The sequence below is a fragment of the Herpailurus yagouaroundi genome, unplaced genomic scaffold (genome assembly GCF_014898765.1).
Source record: "Herpailurus yagouaroundi ecotype Mexico unplaced genomic scaffold, PumYag 163, whole genome shotgun sequence".
Classification (NCBI taxonomy): Eukaryota; Metazoa; Chordata; class Mammalia; order Carnivora; family Felidae; genus Herpailurus; species Herpailurus yagouaroundi.
Genome location: NW_024412404.1, coordinates 41,340,718 through 41,359,289, shown reverse-complemented (window position 1 = coordinate 41,359,289; position 18,572 = coordinate 41,340,718). Strand labels below are relative to the sequence as shown.

General features: G+C 50.6%; 2 protein-coding genes across 4 annotated transcripts; both read left to right on the top strand.

Moving 5' to 3' along the window:
* The first annotated feature begins 742 nt into the window (after positions 1-742).
* CUNH10orf95 (chromosome unknown C10orf95 homolog) lies at positions 743-16,663 on the top strand. Its single transcript, XM_040486920.1, has 2 exons — positions 743-1,431; positions 16,577-16,663. The coding sequence occupies exon 1, from the start codon at positions 743-745 to the stop codon at positions 1,400-1,402; it is 660 nt and encodes a 219-aa protein (XP_040342854.1). The 3' UTR covers positions 1,403-1,431; positions 16,577-16,663.
* Positions 10,810-18,568, top strand: CUEDC2 (CUE domain containing 2). 3 transcript variants are annotated; one of them, XM_040486283.1, is made up of 9 exons: positions 10,810-10,941; positions 16,577-16,663; positions 17,019-17,162; positions 17,256-17,317; positions 17,402-17,532; positions 17,618-17,800; positions 17,943-18,004; positions 18,086-18,146; positions 18,232-18,568. In XM_040486283.1, the coding sequence occupies exons 2-9, from the start codon at positions 16,590-16,592 to the stop codon at positions 18,376-18,378; spliced, it is 864 nt and encodes a 287-aa protein (XP_040342217.1). In that variant the 5' UTR covers positions 10,810-10,941; positions 16,577-16,589; the 3' UTR covers positions 18,379-18,568. The 3 variants fall into 3 exon arrangements, with proteins under 3 accessions (XP_040342217.1, XP_040342219.1, XP_040342218.1); XM_040486285.1 differs by having other exon boundaries at positions 10,815-10,941; positions 16,580-16,663; positions 18,232-18,378; XM_040486284.1 differs by having other exon boundaries at positions 10,816-11,002; positions 18,232-18,378.
* The last annotated feature ends 4 nt before the right edge of the window (positions 18,569-18,572 follow it).

The following is an 18,572-nucleotide window of genomic DNA, read 5'->3' as shown; positions in this document are numbered from 1 at the left end:
CTATTTAAATGGGGAAAATATTAGTACCTCCTTCCTAGGGTTGATGTAATCTTATAGATGCTCATAATCAACTTGATTCAGTGCCTGATGTACGAACTTCACTCAAGTTAGGATAACTCAACCCATTTAGAGGAGCTGGGAGGACGGGATGTGGGGAACAGAGGGCTAAAATGATTGCAAGATATCCTCAGGGATGTAGTGGTGAGGGCATCCCTAAGCACAGGCCTCTAGGACAGGCCAGTATGAACAGCAGGCTCACCCAGTGTAGGCACAGGCTGGCTGGCTGGCTTTTGGCCAACAAAATGTGTTTCCCTTTGCCTGGAAACCAGAAGGTGTGGCTGAGGCAGGGCATGGAGAGGCGCCTGCTCTGGACCTCTCTCGTTCCCCAAATGCTGGGAACCAGCTCCCCCCGGGCTGAAGGAGACAAGTTGAGTGGGAAACCACCTGGAAGAACACTTCACGGCTGAAGGTTTGAAAAGGCCTTAGGTCCTTACTGCCTACTGGGTGCCTAGGGTTCAGGCCCAGCCCTGGGACAACAGGTGAGATGGAAGCTGAACGCCTTAGGAAGAGTTCCCCCAAGCCATGATGCGCGGTGCACGGGCTCCTGCTGTGAACTAGAGCCCTGGGTTAACAGGCCCCAGGGACGGGTGGTGGAGCTAGAACAAAGGGTATCCACGCACACTTCCCACCGCAGGTGTGGACCAGGAGCCAGTATAAATGCCCGCTGCCTGAGCTTCAGACCATGTACTCGTACAGCTGCCTGGAGCCCGGAGCGGGCGTCTGGCCTCCGCTGCAGCCCCTCACTTACTCCTACCCGTCCCGCCCTTTGCTGCTGCCCCTCATCCATGCCCACAGCTGCTGCTGCCGGCTTCCGAGCCTGACCGCGGGCGAGTGGCCGGCTCCGCGGGAATACCACTGCTTCCACAGCCAAGGCGCGCCCCTGGCGGCCGCGCCGCCCTCGTGGGCCTTCCCGCAGACCTACGCCGCGGCCCTGCGCCCGCCTTACCCCACGCCCGGCTACCTAGGGCCATTCCTACAGGGGTGCGCGGCGGAGGGGATGGCGGCCGCCCAGCGAAACGCGCCGTGGCCGGAAGGCAGTAGCTTGCAGCTAGAGCTGCGATGGGGCCGCCCGGAGCGTGCTCTGGGCCCGCGCCTCCAGCTGCCCGACGTGGTGCGGCGGGAGCTGCGGCGGATGTACGGCACGTACCCGCGCACCGACGTGCGCGTCACCTACCGCGGCGGCCAGTTCCTGCTTCAGGCCGCGCCGCGCGTCCCCGAGCCTGAGTACCGTGTGCAGAGGCGCGTGCTTCGGACGTCCGCCAGCAGCGGCAGCGAAGACAGCAGCCCGGCCGCTGAAGCGGCAGAGCGTAGCCGTCGGAGGAAGAGAAAAGGCCAGAGCTGAGGACGCTGAAGGGTCCGGTGGCCGGCCGGGTGAGCACGCGTGCGGCTCTCCTCCCCTGCGCGCGCTGCCCACCCGCGACGAGGGAGACCTCCGCGGTGCGCGGGCGCTGGGTGCATCTGTCACTCGCCTTTTTTTTTTTTTTTTTTTAAACCAAAACTGCACGCCTCCCACCTGCTGCATTTCCCTGATTTCTCTCATTTTATTGCTGGATGGCGGGGGGAGGGCGAGAAGATTATCAAGGACATCTCTTCTTGTTTCTCTTCCCTTCTGCTTGGGCTTGGGAAGCCTGGGTTTGGGGTGGAAGAAGGGCCTGGACCCTTTGTTTCGTCTCTCCCTCCTCCCCATCTTAGAAGCCTGCCCTGCACCAAGCACCCACTTTCCCTTTTTCCTCTCCTCCCTCTACCAAAGCTCCCAGAACTGCCCAAGTTCCTTCCCAAGCTGAGGGCCCACCCATCCGCAGATTGTAGTGAAAAGTAAATAAATGAGTGAAGTCAAGTGTATGCTGCGAGATCACTTTTCTGTTTGGGGTGAGTGCGGGTGTTCCTATTTGTGTATGTGAGCCCTACTTCCCTGCCTCTGGAAGAGCCCGTGTGCCTCCCTCATGGGCCGGCCCTACCTCCCTTCTTCATTAGCTCTTCTCCAGTGTGAGGGACGACACACTCCTAGGCCCTGCAGCCAGCCAGGTGGCCTGCCACCCACGGAGGTATTGCCAGAGCATAAGCTCTTTTCTTGAAGCATGGGCGGTAGGCGCAGCTGAGGAAGGAATGCCTAGGATGTAGATTTAGGGCTGCCACTGACACTTTCTAGTCATGTAACTAGTCTTTCTGAGCCTCAGTTTCTTCATCTGTAGAAGCATAGTATCAACCTAGTCTACCTGGAAAGTTCACTAGGGTTGGAATTTAAGATGAATGTCACTTTTCGTCTCCTAATTCTTGCTAACAGTCTTTAACAGGCTGAATTTGCAGTATTCCAGAAGTTTGCGGGAGGGGTAGGCCACACATCCTATGTGAACTATGGGTCTGGCCAGACCCCACATCTGGTGCCCATGCTGTACAAATTTGGCTCCTCGTTAAATTGCTTTTACTGAACTTCCACTTGTTGGATGGAAACAGCTAGCCTGGGTATACAGGTATGTTATTGAAGCTGTGCACCACTTGATTGATTACTGCTATATTTGTGAACTTCATGGAGAAGTTCTCTCAAGCCTCACTACTTGGGAAGGGTGTTTCTCCTAATGAGTGGTTTACTCTTATCTTGGAAGCACCAAGGATCTCATAACTGGTCATATTTTTCTCTTTGCCCTGGCTTCTAGGGAGCTCAGAGGCAAATTTGCTTAGCATCTTTTGTGTAAAGCCTGGATCATGAAATTAGGATCATCCCTAATTTCATCTTATTTTCCTTTCCTTTCCTTTTTTTTTTTTTTTTTTTTTTAATTATAAAAACACAGGGAGGTGGTGTAGTGTAATGAGTCTGCTGTGTGGCCTTAGGTAAATTGCTTAATGTCCCTGAACCAATTTCCTCATCACAAATGGGGATGATGGGGACTTCTATCCCATGAGGTTATTGAGAAGATGCCATGAAATGCACAAAATGTTTACCACAGCGTCTGGCATGTATTAAGTGCTCAAATGTTAGTGTTTGTTTTTAAAATAAAATAGTTGGCTATATAGAAATATATCAAATAGGATAAAAGTCTTTTTTATATCCTCAACCCCAAATGATAAGTAGGTTCCAACCCATTATTTTTCCAATTTTTTTTCTGTGCATGCACATAATATTAATTGCATAAAAGGAATTTCACCGTTTTACCTGTTACATTTTACAGTAAGTATATTTTGGACATCATTCCATGGTAGTGTACCTGGAGCTACCTCATTCTTTAACAGCCACCCAATATTCCATAGCATTTGGATTCTTTCCAGGTTTTAGCTGTTCAAAGTCCATCCAACAAATGTTTTGAGTGCTTATTATTTTTTTAAGTTTATTTTGAGAGAGAGAGAGAGTGAGCGAGCAGGGGAGGGGCAGAGAGAGAGGGAGACATAGAATCTGAAGCAGGCCCCAGGGCCTGATGTGAGGCCTGCACTCACGAACTGTGAGATCCTGACCTGAGCCAAAGTCAGAAGCTTATCCGACTGAGCCGCCCAGGCACCCCTTGAGGGCTTATGATTTGCCAGGAACTGTTCTAGACCCTGGGGATACAGTGATGAATGAGACAGCCATAGCAATTTCTGCCTGTACGAAGCTTACATTTTAGGGGGAGAAATGAGGATGGGGTAACAGGCAAATAGATGAAGGGAAGTTGTTATAAGTACTACAGCAGGAATAAGAGGCTGAAATAGGAAATGTGAGCAGAGTAGTGGAGCCTAGAATAAGATAATCAAGGAAGGTTTCTCCGAGGAGGTGACATTTAAGTTGAGATCTAAAGAATGTGAAGAAGGTAGCCATGCAAAGAGAAGGGTGAGGGAGAAACCAGGCAAAGGGTATAGTGGGTTATCTGTGGGAATATAGTGGGAATGAAGAAAGTTATCTTCATTCACTCAGGAGGCAGTTGAGAATCCATAGCATGCCAGGCCTCATTCCAGGCACTGGGGTTACAGGAGAGAAGCAAACAAGTCCCTGCCCTCATGGAGCTTATTTTAGAAGTGTAACACAGAGAAACAGAGACTGACAACAAGCAAATGGGTGAAACTATGATGTAATATCAGATAGTGATAAATGATGGGGTGCTCTTTTCTTTTTTTTTTTAAGTTTATTTTGAAAAAGAGAATCGCAAGCAGGCTCTGTGCCCAGCTCAGAGCCCCACGTGGGGCTCAACCTCACAAACTGTGAGATCATGACCTGAAATCAAGAGTCAGATGCTTAGGGATGCCTGGGTGGCTCAGTCAGTGAAGCGTCTGACTTCAGCTCAGGTCATGATCTCACGGTTCGTGGGTTTGAGTCCCGCATCAGGCTGTGCGCTGACAGCTTAGAGCCTGGAGCCTGCTTTGGATTCTGTGTCTCCCTCTCTCTCTGCCCCTCCCCTGCTTGTGCTCTGTCTCTCTCTGTCTCTGGGAAATAAACAAATGTTAAATAAATAAAAACATAAGTAAAAGAGATGCTTAACTGAGTGAGCCACCCAGGCAACCCTGGGGTGCCGTTTTCAATAGGATAGCGAGGGAAGGCTTCTCCGAAGAGGTGATTCTTAAGTGGAGACCTAATAAAGACCTTTACAAGCCATTTGAATACCTGGGGGAGAAAAGCAGGCACAACAGCCCTGTGGCTGGAGTGTCCTTGTCCTGTAAGTGAGCAAGAAAATAATGATTAATGAGATTAGAGATGAAGCCAGATCCCGTGGTACCTGGAAGCCGTGTTGAGAATTTTGGACTTTATTCTTAGGGGTGGAGGGTTATAAGCAGAGGAGAATGTGATCAGATTTTTTTTTTTTTTAATTATTCTGGATGCTGTGTGGAAAAGAGACTGTAGAGGGGCCATTGTGTAAATAGGGGGACAAGTTAGGAGGCTTTTAAAGTCATCCAGGCAAATTCAGATGGTGGCTTGGTCTCATTTGGAAGCAGTGAGGGTGATGAGAAAAGGAATGTCCTTGAATATACATCTTTGTTCACATATACAAGTATTAAATTGTTGAATATAAAGTCTTAGAATTAGAAATTGAATCATTGAGCAATGACACCCTGGTGGCAACAAGCACAGCCAGCACCCAGATCTTTGGTTCTAAATTCCATTCTCCACTGAAAGAAACCAAGCACATTGGGAAAATGGCTGTTTCCAAGGCTGTAGCAGGGAAGGTACAAGATGAGCCTGGAACAACTCGTGCCAGAAAATAAAGGACTCCTCAGAAATGTCAAACAAAGGAGCCAGCTTGAAGGGACCTCCACTAGCCAAATCAGGAACAATTTAAACATCAAAACGATCACAGTAACAGATTATTATCTACTGAATAAAATAATATCTATAAGTACATACTAACATTAACTAAATAAACCAATGTGAAAGGAAAGCTTGCTCACAGCAGGAGGAACAATGAGCATAGGAAATCAGCCCAATCAGTAATTGATTCCGGTGAGAATCATTCATAGATACTAAAATTATTGGGCAAAAGTTTGAGGAGAAACAGGCTGTTATATAGTTTAGAGGTATGTTCCAATAAGATATTTATTAATTACAAAGAAAAAAGTAGTAACTTAGTAGAATCGTAGGGAAAACGAGGATAACACTTTAAGCCCACTGCCCAAGTGGTCCCTCTTGAATAAAGTCATTCTCACCATCTTTAATGAGTGTCTTGAAAATTTTTTCTTTAACAAAGACATCATGTGCTTTCTGGTATATTGAACTGAGAAAACACAACATCAACTCAGCAGTAATGCATAATCATGAGGAAACATCAGATAAATGTAAACAGATAACCACAGTGACCTTTATTGTTCAAAAATGTCCATGTCATAAAAGACAAAGGAAGGCTAAAAAGCTGTTTCAGGTCAAAGGAGACTAAGAGACATGAAAACTAAATTCAGGGCATGATCCTGTTTTGGATCCTGGAACAGAATGAAAGTCGTTATGAAGGAGGTGATTGGGACAAGTTGCAAGATTTGAATAAGGACTGTAGACTAGAGGAAGCAAAATGGCAAAGGGTTATTAGTTTCTGAATCTGGAAGAAAGGTAAGCAAGAGTTCTTTGCATTATTCTGCAAACCTTTTTACCTCCAGCCTCCAGCCCCAGTGAGGGAGGAGGGCCAATGATTACAGGCTTTTTGAAGGAGGTACTACCACTCAGCTCAGTCCAGCATGCTGCCATGCACGTACTTCCAAATCCCAGTGTTTGCTCCAGGCCATATGGATGTAAAAGAGCCCTGAAGGGAGCCTAGATGCCCCCTTCTTTGATCTTTTCTTTGAACTTAACCCTTAGAAGCTTATAACTCATAAAACATCTCTGCTGCCAGGGACCTTGCTGTTCACCTGGTCCAATGCCCTCAATTTACATTATGCTGGGAATCCAAAGCCAGAGAGGAGGAGTGACTCACCCAAGGTTATACAGTAGGTGGGAATCCAGAACTCCTAGATCTCAGTAGGGCTTGGTCTACCAAACCTGGTCCTGACAGCCTCCTCCTGATCTTGCCCCAGCCTTACCTGACCCTGGTATATGGTCTGGAACCCTTCACTCAGTAAACCCTGACTGATCAATTTTAAGCCTTAACCCACCCCCCAAAAGAGTAACTCACATTCTACTAAAGGAATAATCCTAATAAATTCACACACATAACTGAGAACTTACTGTGTGCAAGTACTCTGCTAAAGCCCCAAACGGAAACTATCAACTCATCTAATTTAATCCTCACAAAACTTTGATGTCTATATAATTATTTTTTTCCATTTAGAGATGAGGAAACTGAGGCCTTTGGAGGTCAACAACTTACCTGAGGTCACACGTGGAGAATGCACCTGGGAAATCTGGCTGTACCTTAACTTCTAGGCCAAACTGCCTCTTCATACCTTAGACACACTCAACAAAATGCGAGGACAATTTTTTGAACAGCTACTATGTGCCGAACCCTGGACTAGACACTGTGGGCTCATGAATTGAGCCCCGCTGGAGAGGTGTGTGGAGGCTTGGCAGGAGGTCGTCTGCACTGTTGGGAAGTTGAGGGAGGCTTCTTGAAAGAGGTATCTTGAGAAGACTTTGAAGGATGTTTTTGTTTTTGTTTTTGTTTTTTAACGTTTATTTATTTTTGAGACAGAGAGAGACAGAGCATGAACGGGGGAGGGTCAGAGAGAAGGAGACACAGAATCGGAAGCAGGCTCCAGGCTCCGAGCTGTCAGCACAGAGCCCGACGCGGGGCTCGAACTCACGGAGCGCGAGATCATGACCTGAGCCGAAGTCGGCTGCTTAACCGACTGAGCCACCCAGGCGCCCCTGAAGGATGTTTTTGAAGGTCTCTCTGAGAGAGACCTTATGTCCGAAAGATTTATAGGATCCTAACAGGTAACGATGGGAAGGAGGTGTTTCAGGATGAACTGAGGAGGGTTCCGCATAAGTAACAGGGAGCAACAGGGTTTCAGTAGAGGGCAGGTTATGACCAGGGAGCAATTGAATCTTGGGCTTGAAAGCTAAGTGGAAGCCATACTGTGGGAGACTTTAATGACAAAGTAAGGAGTTTGGGAGAGCCATTGAGATCTTTGAGCAGAAGGGTAGGCCAAGTTGATGTTATTAAAAGATCTGGCCAGTGCCTGGAGGAGCACCTGGTTGGGACTCCATGAGCCTGAGCCAGCAGCTTCCATGACCTCTATATTGATGTAATAGCACAGCCGAGCGCCAGAACTGAGTCCCTAGGCCATTTGCTTGAGCTTACAGCCTATGGAATTCAGTTCTCAGAGCCAGGTGGCCAACGTTCTCTCAGCCTTGATTCTGCCCTCCTGTGCTCTCTTCTGTGTATTTCCCCCATTCCCAGGGTGGGCCAGATGAGGAACCTGGGTCCTATCCTAGAGAGGGTCTGAGCTTAGAGCTGAAAATAGGGCTCACAGCCAGGGAAAGGGGCAAGCGTTTTCTGAATTCCAAAAGGATTGTTACAGGATATGAGGAGAGGAGAGGTTGAGGGCCATGGCAGGGATTCCATGAGTACTATGGAGTCATTTCTTGCCAGATGTGCTCCTGGCGGGACCAGATGTGGAGATGTACTCCAGGAGGAGTCAGGGCTGTGGGAAGACCCAGAATATATATACTGAGAAGGACATCTCTCTGGAGACTGAGGGGCTTCCTGAGCCAAAGGGTACCCCTAAAACATGGATCCTGAAGATAGGAGCCCAGAAGCTCCAGCTCCCTGAAAATTTCGCCACCACAAATGAAGATCTGAGATACCTGGCATAGATAGGGGAGTGGAAAAGAAACCTTTCCCTGAAACACACTCTTATTTCTGGAGAGTTAAACAGAAGGCTAGGTGCTATTCCCACTCACCAGGCAGAGCTGTAACCTATCCCTAGAGAGGGAAAGTCAAGCATGCAAGCTCAGGAGCCACCCTACCCCCACCCTGCTTGTGTTGTGAGTCAGGGCCCACACTTACCAATGAAGCTTCCTCTACTGTTCCTGGGGCTGGATCTGCAGTGATGCTCTTAGAGAATGCTCCTTAAATAGGGCCCCCTCCCCGCCCTAGCCAACTCCCACCCCCGCCCCATCCTGGCTCTTCTGAGAAAGGAGGAAGGTGTGGGAGGGCTGGGCACCTTGCCCAGAGAGCCCTTTCTGACCTCCAGCAAGAGCGGGGACCCCCTTTTTCCCCCCATCCTTTTGAAGTGTCCCCTTCCTCACCTCAGTCTCTGACTTTGTCCCTTCCACCCCTTGAGACCAGCCAGCTGGGCTTTTATCTCTGCTCTGAATGTCTAGGAAATCTGCCCTTCATGCCTAATTCAAGCCCAATCCCTCATTCTGAGGTTGGATGATGGGGAATTGATGTTCTAGGGGAAGCTTCAGCACAGGCTTCTAACTTTTCCCTTCAGCCGAGGGGACCTAGGTCTCCAAACATCAGCTGCAAAATTCACTTGAGGGAATGGGAAGAGAGGAGTCATCATGTCACCTTCTTTCACCTTATGTGGCTTCCAGCAGCACCCAAAGGGCAGGTGGAAGTCTGTTCCTATCTTGGGGATGGAGAGACTAAGACCTGAGGGGACAAAAAAATTAGGGGCTTAAGGTCCAGCCAGCTATGGAATGCCAAGCAGAACACATGTTCCCCAGAGCCCCTATTTTACAGTTCGTGTGTGTTGTGTCTGTAGTGGTCCCTCTCCTCAGCCCATCCTCTATCCTCTGACCCCAGAACCAAACCCCTGCTGCACAGAGTCGGGACCCTTCAGAATAGGAGCTAGTAATCAAGGGGCTCCCCCTAAGAGGTCTTTCCCATCATCCTTCTCCCAAAGCTCAGGAAGTTCTTTCTGAGATCTGGCTACATCCAACTGCCATCCAAGAAACACGCCGGAGGGGAGGGAGACGAAAGGCACTGGGATGGCTGCAGGGATCTTGGGCTAGAACTAGGCACAGCTCTACTAAGGAAACGTTAAAGTTCCCGTAATGGGGGTGGTAGGGAGAGAAGAGTCATCTGCATTGTGCAATGCTGGGGGCGGGGGAGGTTGGGGCTGGGGGAAGGGAGGGATGGCCAAATCTTTAAAGAGCTGGCAGAGGCCTGAAGCTGATGAAGCTAACCTTCACCCCTTCCCAGGGGCTAGCCTAGCTCAAGTTCAAAGCGGCTGTCACCCCACCCCTCATTAACCCTAGCAGCGCCAGGCTGGCAGCGGGAGTGTTTTTATGGGAGACGCAGACGCCAAATGTGCTCCTTCCTCCCTCCCCTTTCCTGCTCTGTCTTCCCAGCAGTGAATGTCTAGCTTTTTGAGGCCAGAGGATCCTGGTGGGGGGAGGTGGGAGCCTGCAGCGAGGGACAGAACTGGACGCTTCGATCGTTAGTCCTTCTCCCTTGGGGGAGAAGAGTGGATAGGACTGTCTACCTTGGACTATGAGCTCCTGAGGGCAGTGACAGTCTCTGAGTACCCCGCAACTTATGAGGGAACTAGCCGAAGGGGCTCATCTCTGTTGACTGGGGATGAACTAGCTCACCCTTGAAGGAAGCTGTTTCCTTCATGACCCATTGCGGGATTCCTGGGAAGGGATGGCTGCGGGCTTCCCCACAGGATAGCACCAGGAAGCTGAGGCAGCAGGAACAGAAAGAAGAAGGAGAGGCCTTGCTGGGTCCTGGAGTTCATTTGTCCTGTCCTAAATGAAAAGTCCTGTCAACATAGTCATGAAGGCCCTGGAAGTAGGCATGGCCTTTAGGCTGTCCTGGATCTGAGCTCAGGTCATCCTCACCCAGAGCACCTGCTTCCTGCTGCCCCCATCCAAACCAGGCTTCATGGTCCCAAGACCCAGACCCTGCAACCCACCCTAATTTGGGGGGAATACATCGCTGTTAAGGGAACACAAAGGGGACAGATATGGTGGGGAAGTAATCACCTAAGAGTTGATTGCATGACGGGGCTTGAACCTAGACTGGACCTAAAGGGGGAGAGACACTGGGATTTGGGAAGAACACCAGGTCTGGGTGTAAAAGGGGCCACCAGATCCAGTCAGGGAGCCAGGCCTGTGGAAGAACTGTAGAGATAAGGGGAGAGAAAAAGCTATAGGATTTGAGGGGACAGAATTTGGGGAAAGGAAAGTGGACGAGAAGACAACAGGGTGGGGTCTAAAGGTTCTAGGTGTTTGGCGCTGACAAGGAACTGGGCGGGGATACCGTCAGCCACTGAGACTCCACCCACTGGCGGGACCTCCACGCCTAATTTCTCCCAACCCGCAACAAAAATGGCCGCCGCGGGAGCCTGTCCAAAACCCTAAAACAAATGAAAATGGGAGCAGAAGCCCCGCCCAGTTACGGGCAATTGCCCTTCTCAAAAATGGCTACCGCGGCGCTTCTGGAAGGGAACCGCTCTGGGCCCCGCCTTTGATCTCGTTGGTGGGGCTGGGGGATGAGAGCTGTACCGCGCGGGACAAGTTGCCGGCGGCGCCCGACGGAGCAGGTGATTTCCCCTCCGGCCCCCGGCCCAGGGCTAGGAGAGTCGCGGAGAACGCTGACCCAGGGTACCCGTCTTGTGTGTCCCCCCACGGTACTCCCTGGGGCCCGTCAGCCCCCCATCTCTGATTCTCGCCAAGGCCTGTATCAAGGCACATCCCAGCTTACTCAGGCCTCCCTAGTCTTGTGTCCCCAAGGCTACAACCTCATTCCGGTGCCCTCGGGCCCACTATTCCGTACCCTTAGGGGTATCCCGCTAGCTTGTTTAGGGAGCTCCTGCTTCAGGGGTGGGCCGTCATCGCGGTTCCACTTCCTGTGCTCCCCACTATCCCCGTTTGTGCGCCCGTCTGACTTTGGATGCCCGAATCCCTTGTAGCCCTCAGTGTCCTTGGCGCCTCTAAGACTTGACTTGGGGGTCAGAGGACAACGATGTCTTCTGGAACCTGCATTATGGGACTAGGGCCTCAGGAGCTGGGCTTCATAGTGTCTGGGAAAGCAGGGAAGACCTCCATGCTAGACCCTCTGAGGGCCCACACTGGTTCCCAGGATTCCTCCCACATGGCCTTCTGCTCTCCCTCCACCTTGAGCACCTCCCCACCCCAAGGGAACAGCATAGTGCTCCTTCCCCCAGTCTCACTTGAAGTGGTCCAGAAGGTCTGTATGGAGCATCTGGAGAGTCCAGGCTTATGCCTGGTCCTAGGGCCACTCTCACACCAGCCAGGGACAGTGAGGATGGGGCAGTCAGGGTTGGCTACAGAGAGGAAGTGAGTCCTGCAGAATGAGAGTAAGAGGAAAAGGCATTCTGAGTGGGGAGAACGGTGTGAGCAAAGATTCTGAGGGAGGCAAGAGGGCAAGCTAGGCAGGACAGGAGGATCAGAACATGGGCTGGGGCCACATCATTTACTTCATGAGAGGTGGTATAGCGTAGCGTTAACAGTGAGGGTTCCGGAGCCAGAGTCCTTGGGTGTAAATGTGCCATTAACTTACTGTGTGGCCTTGGACAAGTTACTTAACCTCTCAGTGTCTCCATTTCCTTGCGGGTAAAATGGGATAGTATAATACTATTAGTATCTATATTTTAGGGTCATTGTGAAGATTAGGTAAGTTAACACATGTAAAGTGCATACAACAATCCTTGGCACAGTGTAAGCATTCAGGAATTGCTAACTATTACCATCACCAGAGGTATTTAAACAGGGCTCATGACAAGATGATGATCGCATTTCATGGATGCTAATAAACCAGTGAGCCCTGATTTAAAGACCCCAGGAAATAATGGAGTTCTGCGGACTATATCCAGAATTTGAAAAGTCCCATGGAAATCATGTTCTTACCTGGGAGAAGCCTGGCTGCTTAGGCTGCAGCTTTCCCAACTCAGGAGGAGAAATACTAGGAGAAACTCCTGGGCAGGAAAACAATGCTAAGGAAGGCTAGGGGGATGGAGAAGGGTGAAAGAAAGAAGTGGCAAGCTTTGAAGGCTGGGTAAAGTTTGGGCAGCCCTGGAAGAGGAGAAGAGAGGTGTTGCCTTAGGAGATAAACCAGAGCAAAAGCTTAGGTGAGGAAGACTTTCTTTGGGACACAGTGAGGAGTTTCCCAGTAACAACTCCCTGGCCCTCAGACCTTGATTAGAAACCTGAAGTCATCAGACAGATCCCTTCTTCCCTATAAACTAGACTTTCTTGCAGCGCCCTTTGTCCCAGCAGAGATTGCCAAACAACTGACAGCAGGCAGGATTTGATGTAACTCGGGGTGGATATAGGTCTCTGTAGGGGGCTGACCCCTTGGGGGAACTGCATAATGGGATCTGGTACGCCTGGTGTGAGCAGTTCTGCTCCTCCCCAGGGCCCATGGTAGGGTCTGGAGCAAGGGTGGACATTCCTCTTGGTAGGCTAGAGTTTGTCAGTTCTGCTATCCAAAGTGAGCCCCGTACTGTCACTGCAACACTGTGTTACTACTCAGGGGACCCGGGAACTGTGATCACAGATCGAAGCTCTGTCTCAACCCACTTGGAAGTCTTGATATCCTCTCATTCCCTGGAATATACACTCAGCTAGGTGACCTGGATTTAAATCTTAAGTACCACAGTTCAGCCAAGTGATGTTGGGCCAATCATTAAACTCACTGAGCTTTAGTTCCTTTGTCTGTAAAGCGGGAAGTGACTGTTTGAGTGTCCTACTTCATGGGATACTCAATGTACACTGATTAATAAGCCAGGAGTGGAGTCCCTGCCCTCATGAAATGACTGGAAGAAACATTAAATATTGCCCAGAGGATGATTTAATTATACCTATGAAAAGTCCTGCTAAATAAGGAAAAGTGTAGTCTGCAGTGAGGGTGTGTGATGGAGGGACCAAAGCAGTTCTGCAGAGTCAGGGGCAGCATCCCTTGAGGCCGGAATTTTTAAACTGAGACCCAATAGGTGAGAAGGTGTTGGACAAGTGAAAGGGTAGAGGTGGAAGGTTGCCCAGGCAGAGGAAACAGTTTGTGGAAAGGCTCCTGCCGTGAAAGAGCTTGAATGTTGGCAAACTGAAAGAAAGCCAAGGTGGATGGGAGTGATCTGGGGAGGGTGTAGTGCATGATGAGGCTAGAAAGACTGTAGGCAGGGGTAAGGTCCTGAACTAAAGGCCACAAAAAAGAATCTGGGCTAATCAGAAGGGAGGTGGGGGGTGGAGCACCTGGGTGGCTCAGCTGGTTAGGGATCCATTGGTTAAACTTCAAGCCTAGCATTGGTCTCTGCACTGATGGGGTGGAGCCTGCTTGAGATCCTCTTTCTCTCCTCTCTCTGCCTCTCCCCTGCTTGTGCTGTCTCTCTCTCCCCCAAATAAATAGATAGATAGATAGATAGATAGATAGATAGGAATTGGGAAGTCACTGAGAGATATTAAGCAGGAAAAACATGATTTTTTTTTTTTTTAAACAGATCACACAATTGTGATCTTTGTAAAGAATAGGTTCTTGGAGGCACCTGGGTGGCTCATTCAGTTCAGCATCTGACTTTAGCTCAGGTCATGATCTCACAGTTTGTGAATTCAAGCCCTGCTTTGGGTGAGCCCCGCTTCTCTCTTTCCCTCTCTCTGCCCCTCATGGGATTCTCTCTCTCTCTCTCTCTCTCTCTCTCTCTCTCTCTCTCTCTCTCTCTCTCTATTTATCTCTCTTCCTCACTCACTTACACACTTTCTCTCTCAAAAAAAAAAAAAAAAAGACAGAGAGAGAGAATAAGTTCTTGGTGGGGGGGGCTCTTGGGTGGCTTAGTCGGTTAAGCATTTGACTCTTGACTTTGGCTCAGGTCATGATTTCACAATTCATGAGACAGAGCCCTGTGTTAGGTGCTGTGCTAACAGCACAGAGCCTGCTTGGAATTCTCTCTCTCCCTCTCTTTCTGCCTCTTCCCCCCTTGCACATGCTCACTCTCTCTCTCTCTCTCTCTCTTTAAAATGAATAAATAAACTTAAAAAAAAAAAGAATAGGTTCTTGAGGAAAAGACAGTAGTGGGGGAAGGGTTAGGAAGCTCTGGCAGTGAAGACAAAAGGCGGAGCAGAAAGGGAGGAGGGATGGAGGGAAGCACATGTCTTAAGATGGCAGTCAGGCCTTGGTGCCTGGATGTGGGAAGGCAAGGGGTAGGATGGTACCAGGGATAATTCCCAGACTTGTGGCAGGAGTGGCTGGGTAGGTACATGGACATGCATTTACTGATGACAGTCTTGGAGGAGCAAAGGACTTGGGAGGATGTCAGTTTGGAACAGGTGAAGTCACTCACACGGAAGTGTCAGAGAAGTAGATATGCAAATATGTAGCTCAGAGGGGGGACCTAGACTAAAGGATTGGCATTTGAGGATTGTGACATAGAGTGACATAGAGTTGGTTCATAAACATGTGGCCCAGACAAGGTCTTCCAGAAGGAGAGGGTGCAGAGTGAGGAGGGACGAGGAGCAGATTTGAGCCTGAGCTTTCCTGCCAGTAGAAGAGAGGGGGACAGAGAAGGGAGCCTGGGACAAAATGGCCAGAGAGGTAGAAGAGAAGCAGGAGAGTGTGATGCCTCAGAAACTAACATTGACACTGCTTGAAAGGGCAAGTATTAGGTGAAACCATAAGAAATTGCCTTTCCTTCTTTCCTTCCTTTCCTTTCCTTCTTTCTGTTGACCAAAAACAAGCATACTGGCAAGCTTATAGGGTTCAACCTGAATAGACCCAAACTGGAAAAGTAACTCATGACCTTAGACTGAGAAATTTTTGTAGAGACGTTGTAGCAGAAGCCAGATGAACTGGGGAGAATGGATAGAAAGGACACTAATAAGGGAATAGAATCGACAGGATTGGTGATCAGCCGAGTACAGCAGGTAGAGTTGAGAGAGGGTGAAAGCAAGGGTAATTTCCAAGTCTCAGGTTTGGCAGCTGAGTGAGTGAATGGTTGGGTCAGCCAATGAAGTAGGAGGGGGATGTACACTAATCGTGAAAATATTGTTGAGTGTGGGGTAGATGGAATGTGAGATATCTCTGAAACTTCAGAATGGGATGATGAGCTGACAGTTGGACCTGTGGCTCTGGAGCCATTCATTACCATCTATGTGTTCCTGACTCCTACATATGGACTTTGGGGAGTCAAAATCATGTAGGTGGAAATGAACTCAGTGTTTATAGAGGATCTCCTAAGTGCTAGGGTTACATCAGTGAATAAGACGAAGTCCCCCTGTACCTTGGAGCTTATTACATTATATCAGGGAGGTCAGACAATAGGCAAACATAAAACAACATTAAGCTGTAGTAAATGCCATATAGAAAATAAAGCAGGGTGAGGGATTAGGGAGTATGAGGAATACCTATTTTTGGTAGGTTAGTCAGGGAAGGTCTGTCTCAGAGGGCAACATTTGACCAGAGCTCCAGAGGAGGTGAGGGGGTGGGTATACGAAGGAGACAGGTAGGAAGAAACTGGACAAATTCGAGGACCAGCAAGGAGGCTGGTGGGGCAGGAGTGGAGTGAGTGGTGAGGTTGGAGAGGCAGGCAAAGGCCAGACCTTGTAGGGTTTTACAGGCTTTGGGAAGGAAAATGGAAAAGGCCTTTGTAGATAGCCTTTTGTGCAGGAAGAGAGAATTCCTCAAAGACTTCCCCTTCTATCAGAGCCTTGTAGCCAGAAAAGCCCCTTTGTGCGGAGGGTGGGTGGGCCATTCTGGGTGGGGGAAGGCTGTGCTTGGTCCTGGGGCCTGCTCTTTGGGGGGCTGGACAATGGGCCCCTTGTGGTTAGACTTGAGGCCCAAGTGGCCCCCTCAGTGATGGGATTCCTCAGCCAGGAGGCATGTGACCCCAAGACCTTGGCTTCTTGCCTGAGGGTCTGGGCCTGCTGCTGTGGAATGGGGTGGCGAGATGGGGAGAGGTCGGGGGAAGGGTGAGGGAAACCGCTTGGGAGGCCTTCTCCTACGGCAGTGCCCTGTCTTGTCTCAGGCTGAAGGAGGTAGAGAGATGGGCAGGGAGGGGGCTGTGGCTCTGCTTGAGAGAGCGGGGGAGGGCTGGCGAGCTGGGAGTTATGGACAAGAGTAACAAATGGTTTCCACAGCAGGGCAGGAGGGAGGAGCTGGCCGCCCCTGGGCCTAGTGGGTAGGAGCAGGCAGAAGAGGGCCTGACAAACCTACATCTTCTGTGCCTTCAGAAGAGGAGAGAACATGGAGCTGGAGAGGATTGTCAGTGCAGCCCTCCTTGCCTTTGTCCAGACGCACCTCCCCGAGGCTGATCTCAGGTAGAAGCAGCTTTCCTGGGAGGATCATGCTGAGGTCTGGGTTGGAGCTGCTGGGCAGTGCTCCGGGCCCCAGCCAATGGAAAGACTGGGATGGCAAGCACTCAGCTCTATTCCTGAGGTGGGGGAGGGCTGATTATGATTTGCTGGTATGGCCTTACATCTTAACCTGTCCCTGGCACCTTGTTGGACAGGTGGAAAACCAAAGCTCTGTAGGAGGATGGGATACTTTCTGGCTTCAAGACTTGAAGTCTGGCTCATAGACCCAGGGAAGCCGAGGGCTCGAGTCTCAGGCTAGGTGGGGGTGCTGGAGGTATCCCGTGTCCTACCTAGGACTTGTCCTGTCCCCTTCCTGCAGTGGCTTGGATGAGGTCATCTTCTCATATGTGCTTGGGGTCCTGGAGGACCTGGGCCCCTCAGGGCCATCAGAGGAGAACTTCGATATGGAGGCCTTCACTGAGATGATGGAGGCCTATGTGCCTGGCTTTGCCCACATTCCAAGGTGGGATCTGGCTGGGGTGAAGAAGGGGTGGAGGGCTGGCTGATTGTGGAAGGTAGGCAGGGGTGTCCTTTTACCACCCTCCTATGTTTTCAGGGGTACAATAGGGGACATGATGCAGAAGCTCTCAGGGCAGCTGAGCGGTGCCAGGAACAAAGGTGAGCTTGGGGATTGAGCACTTGGGAAATTCATAACACCCATCCCCCAAAGCCCCGGCAAACCTGATGCTCTGCTTCTTTAAGAGAACCTGCAGCCACAGAACTCTGAGGTCCAAGGTCAGATGCCCATCTCCCCAGAGCCCCTGCAGCGGCCTGAAAAGCTCAAAGAAGAAACTAGGGCTTCTTCTACTGCTGCTGGAGACACCCAGGAAGAGGTACTGGTAGGAGAGGGGACTGGTGAGGGAGTCAGGGGCCAGGAAAGAAGGAAGTACTGCCTGTGGTCAACATCTATGCCCACAGGCAGCCAGTGCCGAGGAGGAGCTGCTGCCAGGGGTGGATGTACTCCTGGAGGTGTTCCCTACGTGCTCGGTAGAGCAGGCCCAGTGGGTGCTGGCCAAAGCTCGGGGAGACTTGGAAGAAGCTGTGCAGATGCTGGTAGAGGGGAAGGAAGAGGGGCCTCCAGCCTGGGATGGCCCAAACCAGGTATCCTCTGCTAGACCCCCCCCCCTTCGACCCAAGTAGCCTTAGCTACATTCCACCTTAGTGTTAAGCCCCCACCCCTAGCCTATCCCTGCCTGCTTCTGCTGGTGCCCTAGGGTTTAGATGAAGCTTCCCTTCTCTGCAGGACCTGCCCAGGCGCCTCAGAGGCCCCCAAAAGGATGAACTGAAGTCCTTCATCCTACAGAAGTGAGTCTGGGCTGGGCTGGGCTAGGCCCTTAGAGGGTCATCCCAGGGTGGCAGGAGCTTCACCCAGCCAGTTTTTGGCAGGTACATGATGGTGGATAGCGCAGAGGATCAGAAGATTCACCGGCCCATGGCTCCCAGGGAGGTAAGAGAGTTTATGGCTGCTGGAGGTGTGAAGTGGGTGGGACTCTCTCCTGGCTTCTGCTACTCACTGCCCAATTGCCTCCCAGGCCCCCAAGAAGCTGATCCGATACATCGACAACCAGATAGTAAGCACCAAAGGGGAGCGATTCAAAGATGTGCGGAACCCTGAGGCCGAGGAGATGAAGGCCACATACATCAACCTCAAGCCAGCCAGAAAGTACCGCTTCCACTGAGGCATTCGCCAGACTCTGCTGGAGCCTTCTCGGCTCAGATCCCAGAGGGATGCAGGAGCCCTACACCCCCACACAGGGCCCGCTCTAACTCCTGTCCCCCTTCTCTACCCTGCTCTCTACTTCCTTGCCCCACCATGTTGACCTCCTCTTGGAGCTGCCCACGGGCACAGTAAAGGTGGCCCCAGGAAGATGTG

Excerpts from the sequence above, each read along its gene's own strand:
- CUEDC2 (XM_040486283.1), top strand. The coding sequence starts at position 16,590 with ATGGAGCTGGAGAGGATTGTCAGTGCAGCCCTCCTTGCCTTTGTCCAG. Across the intron at positions 16,664-17,018 it reads CTCCCCGAGGCTGATCTCAG|TGGCTTGGATGAGGTCATCT; the intron begins GTAGAAGCAGCT and ends CCCTTCCTGCAG. Across the intron at positions 17,318-17,401 it reads GAGCGGTGCCAGGAACAAAG|AGAACCTGCAGCCACAGAAC; the intron begins GTGAGCTTGGGG and ends TGCTTCTTTAAG.
- CUNH10orf95 (XM_040486920.1), top strand. The coding sequence starts at position 743 with ATGTACTCGTACAGCTGCCTGGAGCCCGGAGCGGGCGTCTGGCCTCCG.